General features: G+C 38.0%; 1 protein-coding gene across 1 annotated transcript; it reads left to right on the top strand.

Annotated features, from left to right (window-relative positions):
* The first annotated feature begins 8,271 nt into the window (after positions 1-8,271).
* LOC123985401 (olfactory receptor 52K2-like) lies at positions 8,272-10,640 on the top strand. Its single transcript, XM_046072878.1, has 2 exons — positions 8,272-8,282; positions 9,628-10,640. The coding sequence occupies exon 2, from the start codon at positions 9,642-9,644 to the stop codon at positions 10,638-10,640; it is 999 nt and encodes a 332-aa protein (XP_045928834.1). The 5' UTR covers positions 8,272-8,282; positions 9,628-9,641.

The raw sequence follows: 10,640 nt of genomic DNA on the forward strand, positions 1-10,640 counted from the left end.
GTAATATAGTTTTATACCACTAGTTCCTTTATTTTTTTATGAAATACAGCAAGAAAGTGTCAGACACTCGTGAAGTAAAAAAACTGGTTAGAGCCAGCTGACGGTTTAAAAAAGAAAAAAAAATCTCCGACAGGCAGAGACCAGAACTCTACTGGTTAATAAGTAAGTAGTAATACAGAACGAAGTAAAACACAAACCTGAAGCTGAAGAAACCCTTAACGACCCGCGGACCTGAGTGACTGAGGGAGAGACAGAGATGTTCTCTTCTCAGTGTTCGGCGCTGTGACCAGCCTATCACAGAACGCAGACACAGTCAGCTACCCATTGAGGATTTTTATTCAATCCGAGCACAGATATTGACTCGTTTTACTCATATAATACTCGTACTCGGCAAAAGTGCTTTACCCATACCGAGTATCCGGCTCAACTCTAGTCCAGAGTATAACTGGATCAAAGTGGCCTGCGGACAGACATGTCCTGGTTTCACTGTAGTGTCCGAGGGTTTTTGGAGTTTCAGTGGACCCAAAGATTGCTATGGACCTGAGTACAGACTAGCTAGAGAGAGTAGATTAAGTGTACTTCTCTGTTTATTCTCTTTTCAAAATAATTGTAATTCAATTATTTGCTCAACCCCTCAGCCTGTTTGTATTTTCCATTTCACTATTTTAACCCTGATTGTACACTGCACTGTAACTTTTACTGTCCTGTTTTACCCTGTTTTAATGTTGTTGTTTATTTCTCAATTTCCCTATGTTGCTTTTAAACTTTTTTATATTTCCCTGTTGCTTTTATGTTTTGTGTAAAGCACTTTGAATTACCTTGTTGTTGAAATGTGCTATACAAATAAACTTGCCTTGCCTTGAAATGATTGTTCACTCGAAACGCTGTTCGCTCAAAACTACTGTCAAAACGACTTCTGCTTGAAGCGACTTAGCGAGATAACTACTTAGCTAGGTAACGACTGTTTGCTTGAAATGACGTGGTTAGATAACAACTTAGCTTAATGACTCTTTACTTGAAACGAATTGGCTTAAAAACGATTGTTTGGTCAAAACTGACGTAGCTAGATAATGACTGTTAGCTCAAAACGACTGTTAGCTAGGTCAAAGTTAGCTCAAGGCGACTGTTAGCTCAAGGTTAGCAAAGTTAGCTCGAAACGACTGTTAGCTCAGACAGCTGTTAGCTCAAAGTTGGCTTGAACGGCTGTTAGCTCAAAGTTAGCAAATAATAATTTGCGTTATAGGACGTTAGCGTAGCGTGCTCGACGCGTTGTTGCTTGGTCTCGGTTGAGGACGTATGTTGTGTGGGTATTTATGGAAATGCCGGGAGTGACGTCATTGATGTGTGGTCCCGCTCCCGAAACTCTGCTGGTAGTACCACTTAAAACACCATGAAGACACCAAGAAAACATAATAAAAACACCATGAAGACAACATGAAAACACCATAAAAACACCAAGAAAAAATGATAAAAACATAATGAAAACATGACAAAACCATAAAAACATCAAAAAACACGTGATGAAAAGACGATGATTGGTGTTAATAATAATATTTTTATATTTAATAAAATAATATTTGTAATCATATTTACTCATGTTTTCATGGTGTTTTCATGGTGTTTCCATGATGTTTTCATCATGTTTTCTCAAGTTTTCTCATGTTGTCGTCATGTTTTCATAGTGTTTCTATGACGTTTCCATGATGTTTTCATTGTTTTCAGTTTGTGTTTCCATTGCTTTCTCATGTCACATTTTTTTACAAAAACATGATGAACAAATTACACCGTGATATAAAAATTATATAAAATATTGCCAAAACATGACAAAAATATTGTAAAAGAAAAAACAAACATGATGAAAGTATTACAAAAACATCATATAAACATCATAAAAATATTACAAAAAAATGAAAATAATTACATTTACATTTAAATTTACTCATTTGGCAGACGCTTTTATCCCAAGCGACTTACATTTGAGGAACAACATACAAGCATCAACAGAGCATAAAATACAGCGCGAGATCTACAACTGACAATACATACTAGTAAGAGCTAATAGCACATATCGCATCAATGGGGTAAATACCTAGGGAAAGAGTAATAGTTAACAAAAAAGTGCAATCAATACAAGATAATTGTAGGGGATAGAAGAAGAAGAGCAAAGGAAGTGCATGTTAGAGGTTAGGAGTTAGAGGTGTTATAAGAGGAAGTGTTCTCAGAAGAGATGAGTTTTCAAGGGCTTCTTGAAGTTAGAGAGGGACGCCCCTGCTCTGATGTGGTAGCTTGTTCCACCATCGTGGAGTCACAGATGAGAACAGCCGGGACTGGTATCGCTTTGTGTGAAGGGATGGAAGAGCCAGGCAGCATTCATTGGAGGAGCGTAGTGGCCAAGAAGGAACGTAAACATGTATTATGGAGTTTAGATAGATGGGTGCAGCTTATTCTGGAGGCCATGGGGAGCCAGTGGAGGTCACGCAGTAATGGAGTGACATGAGTCCTTTTGGGCTGATCAAAACCAGACTCGCTGCTGAGTTCGTAGGGGTTTCACCGCACAAGCTGGAAGACCTGCTGGGAGGGCATTGCAATAGTCAAGGCAAGAGATAACCATGGCCTGCACCAGATGCTGGGTGGCGTACTGAGTGATGTAGGGCCTGATTTTCCTTATGTTGAATAGAGCGAAGTGGCACGACCAAGAGACAGCAGCAATATGGTCTGAAAAGGACAGCTGGTCATCAATCATGACACCCATGTTTCTCACCGCCCTGGTTGGAGTGATGGTTGAGGAGTCAATTTGTAGTTTGATGTTACGGTGGATAGAGTGCTTGGCTGGAATGACCAAGAGTTCCGTCTTAGAGAGGTTTAGTTGAAGGTGGCGAGCCTTCATCCATGCAGATATGTCCAAGATACAGGGAAAGATTGGTAGAGTTGTGTATCCTCTGCGTAGCAGTGGTAAGAGAAGCCATGTGAGTGGATGACAGGCCCCAGTGAGGTTGTGTAGATTGAGAAAAGAAGGGGCCCTAGCACTGAGCCTTGGGGTACCCCTGTGGAGAGGCAGTTGGAGGAGGATCGGATTCGAACCATAGGAGTGCTTAACCTGAGATGCCGATTGCTGAGAGTGCGGATAGGAGGATCATGTGATTGAATGTGACAAAGGCAGCTGATAGGTCAAGCAGGATAAGAACAGAGGATTGGGCTGAAAATGTCATAAAACATGATATAAATATAATGAAAATATTACAAAGACATGATAAAAACATGATGAAAATATTACAAAAACATCATAAAAAAATGATAACAATATGACGAAAACATGATGAAAATGTTACCAAAACATAATAAAAATACATAGAAAAACATGAATATGATGAAAATGTTCATTATAAAAAATATATATACTTTTAATAATATCACAACAACATGAAATCAACACAATTAAAATATATCAAAATAATAAAAATATTGATAAAAAATATCACAAAAACATGATACAAACATGATGAAAATGTTACAAAAACTTAATGAAAATGTTATAAAACATCCCATAAACTTCATGAAAAACATCACAAAACATGAAAAATATTATGAAAGCATGAAAAAATATTATGAAAATATTACAAAATCATAATAAAAATGTTACAAAAACATAAAAACATGATGACAATGTTATAAAACATCATTAGAAACATGATGAAAATGTTACAAACCACAATGAAAATGTAAAAACAAAATGAAAATGGTATAAAAAATCCTATAAACATGATGAAAATGTTACTAAAATCATCATAAAAACATGATGAAAATGTTACAAAAATTTAATGAAAATGTTATAAAACATCCTATAAACGTGATGTAAATGTTACTAAAAACATGATAAAATATTACAAAAACATGATAAAATATGAAAATATTATGAAAAAATGTTTAAAAGTATAAAAATATTAAGAAAATATTACAAAAACATGATAAAAACATGATCAAATATTACAAAAACACAATAAAAATATTACAAAAATATTACAAAAATGTGATGAAAGAATGATAACATGATAAGAATATGGGAAAGAGATGATTAAAACATGACAACAATACAACGACAATTTGATGAAAAGATGATAAATACATGAAAGAAATAATAAAACATCACAAAAATATGCTTAAAATCATATTTACATCATGTTGTCAGTTTAATTTCGTCCTGTTTTTATCATGTCATATTTTCAAAACATGACAAAAACGTGTAAGTTAAAATGCTTTTTTCTCATAATAAACTTACTGGTAATTCTGAGATAATTGTCTCTTCATCATGGTTGCTGTAGTGGCAGTAATACACTGCCATAATGCTTGGACGATAGCACAGTTATTCCAAATGATACTTCGACAGTTGCCTCTCTCTGAAGAAATCATTACACCTTTTTGTCTTGTTATAACAGCTAATTACCTCTTCCCAAAGGAACACCGCCGACAGTATTATCTGAAACATGAAGAAACAGTGTCAGATGTGTTTGTGTCCATCACTAGATGTCAGTGTGCTGCCATCACATCTTCTCTCCCCATCTCCAAGCTGTTCTGACACATTTAATCACAGCCATCACCTGGAGGTGACTCATCGTGCATCAGCTCTTCTGTTCTGTCCACACAGCTGTGATTTCTGATGTTTGCAGTTTGAGTTTCCTGCAAGGGTTAAGCTTCATGTGACAATGTCTGTATGTGGCTTTTGGATCACAACAAGGTAAAAAAAGTAAACTGATTTAACCCATTACGACCTACGGCACCCTCAAAACCCACAAAAGCATTCAAAAACCTGAGACACTGTTTGAAAACACCCTCCTCCAGAAACCTGAGGGGTTTCTGAAAAACTTTATTTCTGAGCCTCTGTAGCACATAGAAACACGAAAGAAAAAACATTTGAGAGCTTACACCTTTGGCCTTTTTGGGGGGTGGTGATGGAGCAGTGGATAAGACACATGGCTTTGGTGTGAGAGACCCTGGTTCAATTCCCTATTGTGATACGTCCACCACTGTGTCCCTGAGCAAGACATTAACCCCTCGTTGCTCCAGAAGCGTGCAACCTCTGACATATATAGCAATTGTAAGTGGCTTTGATTAAAAGCATCAGCTAAATGAATAATTGTAAATTGCCCTTGTGTTTATTCACATTTTTTTAAATTATTATTAATATTAGTAGTAGTAGTAGTATTATCTCCAGATCATTGTTTTTTGGAGTAAATTTGTCTAAAAAAAAGCTACTACTTTTTTGCCAATAGTCTCTCCTCGGTTGCAGCTGAAGAATGCCCACAGTGACACAAAGCCCAATGCAGGTTTTAATTTCTTTCACCAACAGTTGTCCACTTAATGCTGGACAGTGTCTTGCTCTTGCTTTGTCTTGCAATTGAATTCGTCTCTGTCACAACTGGCAAACTTGCTGTTGTTTTTAAAGTAACGACTGCAATCGGCATAAATGTCGCTCAGCTCATCAGCCACCGTCTGAAGCGCAGCTTTGGAAACTTTTTTTGTGGTCCACACAGAGGCTATGAGGCTACTAACATTTTAAAAATACAAATCCCATAATGCATTTTATCTCTCCCACCGGTATTTCAGCAGATCATGATGCATTTCAACAGTCGTGCGTCTTGAAAACGATGACAAAACAATAACAAAACGCTGCTGGTGGGAACATGAATGTCAAGGTGAGATCTGAGAATAGGAACAACAGTTAAGTCATGGGCACACACAGATGTGGGATAACAGAGACGGTTTTTTGCCTTAAGTTCCCGTGGAGGTCTAATGGTGTTAGAACCAGCAACTTAATTATCATAAACGGAAATGGCAGCGGTCACTTGTATGTTAGAGCCTCCTACGCTGCAGATGTGAACAGTGTGAGGAGAACAGAGGCCGCTGTGATTAACCTGTTGTGGCCTTTTGTTCCACAGGGAACAAAGAGGATCCAGTAAGTAAGATACACAACAAAATTATGTTTCCTTTTCTGTTTTAATATAAAGGAAAATACTGTTTTTCTAAAGAAACAGTGTTGATGGTCAACAGGTGAGCTGACGTTGAGTAGGAAGAGTTACTGTTTCTGCTTGTCAGCAGGGTCAGCTGAGTCTACGTGTTCATTTATTAAAACTGAAGTCACAAAAATCTAATTAAATCTGCAGCTCTGTGAGTCTGACCAGAAAGACTAATTAGGCAGAGCAGATAATGAATCCCTTCTCAAAGGAAACTAAACTCTGCTGTTTTGACCTAAGGGCCAATTAGCTTTGAGAAATCACAACAGCAAACTGAGTCCTGAAGGGATGAGCCGCAGTTTAATTAGATTTTACAGTTTAAGCCTCAGAGGAAACATGTTCCTTTCTCTGAGTTACTGTTCCAATATTGTCGCAGGAGAAGATTATATCAGACTGATAAGTTTAGGAAACACTGCTGTGAAAAACACGCATGTTTAATGTAACACACACTGCCGTTGCCTTTTCTAACTGATGGTTAAAATCTGTATAATTTGAGGACACAGGGACGAGATGAAAAGAAAATATCAGCATGACGTACAGAAAAGAACAATAAACCGTTTTTGATTTATTGTTCTTTCAATACAGAGTTTTCAAACAGCTAGATCGTTTGCCATGTAGTAATAACATGTGCATCTTTAAAATGTCACAAAATAATGAAAAAACGTCCATTACAATTTCTTCAAATGTCTTGTTTTGTCGGACCAACATACCAAAGAGATTACAGTCATAGAGAATAAAGAAAACCAACAGATATTCACACGTGAGGGCTTGAATCAAACACATTTTTTGCTTTATAAATGAGCTCTACAAAACGAAATTCAGTAATCATACAAAAAGCTTGGAAGAACATTCAACATCTCCTGGAGATGAGAATAAACTTCTCCTCTAAAAGGCTTAGGGGCGTTTAAATTGGTCTAAACTGGTTTCAGCCAATTAGAGTGCTGCTGTTATTGGGATCAGTCTTCCTGTGGGACGTTTGGACTTCAGCTATAAGTCGGAGAGAGAGTGGTGAGAGTTCTTCCTAAAGACGAGCTGATGAACCGCAGCAGGTAGGAAAGTAGATTTTTGTTGTATCAATAATTGAATAGTACTTGTGTGGTTTCTGTTTTCAATGATCCAAATCCATAGTGAGGTGTACAACATATGATTATATTAAAGTACTCAAATTTCAAATTTAATTTTCCTACATGATACCTAACTGGCTCATTAATGTTCTCATGTTAACAACTTCATCATTAATAATTAATTATTATTTTCTTCTCTTATTTTAGGTTTAACTATTTAGAATTTAATTATGAGGTTAAATAGATCTGACAAACAGTTTTGTTAGAGATAAGGTTTTTGTCTTTAATGTTCTGTAAAGCAAAATAATCTTGTATTGTATACACACATACAGTGTATATATATATGTATGTGTATATATACATATATATATATATATACTGTATATACTACAGAGAGATCTACTGTACTCAAATACAATGTTTAATTACTTTGAATGTTTACTTGAATATTTACCTTTTACATCACTTCATACTGGGGTGGCTGTGGATCAGGATGTAGAGCGGGTTGCCATGTATGTACATTATGTTTCCTTACAAACCTTTTTACATGTTTTCCCTTTATTAGAAATACTGGCCAATATTTCAAAAGTTAATTCAGAAAAACAAAGCAAACTGTTTTATTTAACAAATTAATGCCATTTGTTCAACTTTGTCATTCGTTTATTTGCTCTTACGCTTCTGTCGGTGAAACTTAACACTTCTTGCAAAAAATGTTTCCCATTAAAAGCCTCCCAGCAACACTGAGGGCAGAATCTCACAATTTGCTTTCATGCTTTTAATGTGTAATGTTTTAAATAACAGAATGGCCTTTATTTGAAGCTACAAAATAAGCAGCAGTGTTTGGAGCATACGAATCACGTAGACTTTTTACAGCTTTGGTTCCAGGGTGGTAAATTTAGGGTAGTGTTTATAACTAAACACATAATACATGTAAACTGTGTGTGTAAAAGGATACCTGTAAGTTTGTTGATATAAATGTCTATAAGCTCTATAATAATGTCCTATTTTATTTATGTAACTTTACTTTTGCCTTTAGCGTTCTTTCCTTCTTTAACCTACATCTTCCATGTAAGTCAGAATGTTAACGACAAAGATTTGAGTCGAGGACTTACATATATTAAAAAATAAAAATCTATTTTGTTATTTCAGAAACGTGTGGTGACAGCAGCAATAAAACCAAAACTATCGACATGACTGGATACTAGTAGAAGTAAGTGACAAAATGTATTTGTTTGTAATTTGGGTAAAATGATTAATTTACATATTTAATTTACATTAATAAACATTAATATACGATAATCGAATCACCTTAAATCTCAATGAAAAGACGTAATTTGATTGATTTAAATGATTTGTGGGCAAAGTACTGATATAAAAAAGTAAAAGAAATTAGTAAAGCACTTCCTTTTAAAACATTTAAAACTCACTGACCCTAATGTGTTGCCTGAATTATAGATGTAGATGGGAGTGAATGGAGATTTAAAACCCTCCAGCATTAGCTTCAGTGCATCGCAGCCCATAAATCATAATGTGTAAGTGTTATTGCTCTTTGCACAGTCATCTTAATGGGCGCATTATAAAACTCATGAAGGTAAATGTCATCACAATGTTAGGATTTTGGGTTGTGTTCATTTTTTATCCTGTTTTAGTCTGTTTCATGGGTTCGGTTTTGGGTTCTGTGTTTCTGTAAGTTTCAGAATCAGAAGGAGCTTTATTGCCAAGTAGTGTTTATTAATAGTGTTTATTTGATCTTGTCATGGTTTGGGGTTTTGTGTTTCGTAGCCTTCTTTATTCTTTTGTTCATTTGCATGTTTAGTTCACTTAGTACCTGTTAGTTTTAGTCCTGCATTTTAGTTCTGTGTCTTAGTTCATGTCTTCGTATTTGTTCCTGGTTGTGTGTTTGTATTATTTTGGTCTTGTCTGCTTTGTGTTCTGTTCTCAGTCTGTTTCCCTGTTTGGTTGTAGTTTATCTGTATAATTAGTTTCCTGTCTGTTGGCCTTGCTGTTTCACTGTGCACCTGTGCACTCCCTCCCTGCTCGTTTGCCCGTGTATTTAAGCCTTCGGTTCTGTTCAGTCCTTGTTGCATCCTCGTCTACTGTTGAGTGTTCTGCCATGCGCTGCGTTTTTGGATTATTACTTTGCCTGTTTGGATTCTGATTCGTTTGGATTCTGGCCTTGTGCTCCCATGTAAGCCATTTTTTATTACTTTAATAAATCCCTGGTTTGAACAGCGTCCTCCTCGCCATTGTCTGCATTTGGGTCCACACCTCAGTTTACCTGCCACCGCACTCAGCCAATCCATGACACACAATGAGCCTAATCACAGTCAGCAGCCATTTATAAAAGAATTACAAAACAAGTTGAACAGAAAAAGCTCACTGAATATGCACATTTTATGAACTCTCAGGAAAGTTATACATGTATACATATGACCGATATATATATATTACAAAACAAATACGAATACAAATACTGCATACGAATGAATTAAACACGACTGAAGGGTGAAATTTTTTTAGTATCACATTTTCATTTGACTGTTTCTGTGTCTCAGGTGAGACCGGCGCCATGTTGGAGGTGTCGCTGGGCAGGAACTTCTCCCACAGCGCCTTCGTGTTCAGAGGTTTCCCTGAGCTGCAGAAACACCGGCGGCTGCTGGCGCTTCCGTTCTCCGCCTCCTACTTGTCGGTGCTGCTGGGAAACTCTCTGCTGGTGTATGTGATCCACAGCGTGGGGAGTCTGCACAGCCCCATGTACCTCCTCATCTGCACACTCTGCGTCGTTGACATCCTCACGGTGACCGCCATCATCCCCAACCTGCTCTTCAGCCTCCTGTTCGACTGGGACGAGATCTCGTTGGCTGGCTGCTTGACTCAGATGTTCTTCACTCACTTCCTGTCCTCGTTGGAGTCGACCTTGCTGCTGGCGATGGCGCTCGACCGCTACGTGTCCATCTGCCATCCGCTGCGCTACACTGAAATCATGGACTCCTCCATGGTCGTGAAGCTGCTGCTCTTCACTCTGGTCCGCAGCGGCTCCATCATGGCGACGCTGGTGGGTTTGGCAGGTTCGCTGCAGTTCTGCGGCACCAACGTGATCCAGCACTGCTACTGTGACCACATGGCGCTGGTCAGCCTGGCGTGCGGCAGTACGGATAAAGACAGAGTGGCGGGCCTCGCTGTGATCATATGCTTTGTGGGTGTGGACGTGACGCTCATCTTCTTCTCCTACATGAAGATCCTGAGCGTCGTATTGCGAGCGACGGCGGCCGGGGAGGACCGCTGGAAGGCGTTTCACACCTGCGGCACTCACCTGATCGTCATGATGTGTTTCTACCTGGTGGGTACCGTCACCTTCCTCTCTAACAACGTGAACATCCACATACCGACGGACGCCAACACCTTCATGGGCCTCATGTACATTCTGTTCCCAGCGACAGTCAACCCCATCATCTACGGCGTTCGAACTAAAGAAATTCAACACGGCTTTTTTAGGATTTTTAAACTCAGACTGAAGACTACGACGATGAAGGTAAAAGTTTCTCCTGCTGGAAAAGGATACTTCTGA

This window comes from Micropterus dolomieu, linkage group LG17 (assembly GCF_021292245.1).
Source record: "Micropterus dolomieu isolate WLL.071019.BEF.003 ecotype Adirondacks linkage group LG17, ASM2129224v1, whole genome shotgun sequence".
Taxonomy (NCBI): domain Eukaryota; kingdom Metazoa; phylum Chordata; class Actinopteri; order Centrarchiformes; family Centrarchidae; genus Micropterus; species Micropterus dolomieu.

Bases quoted from the DNA above. Each gene is read 5' to 3' on its own strand.
- LOC123985401 (XM_046072878.1), top strand. From the start codon at position 9,642: ATGTTGGAGGTGTCGCTGGGCAGGAACTTCTCCCACAGCGCCTTCGTG.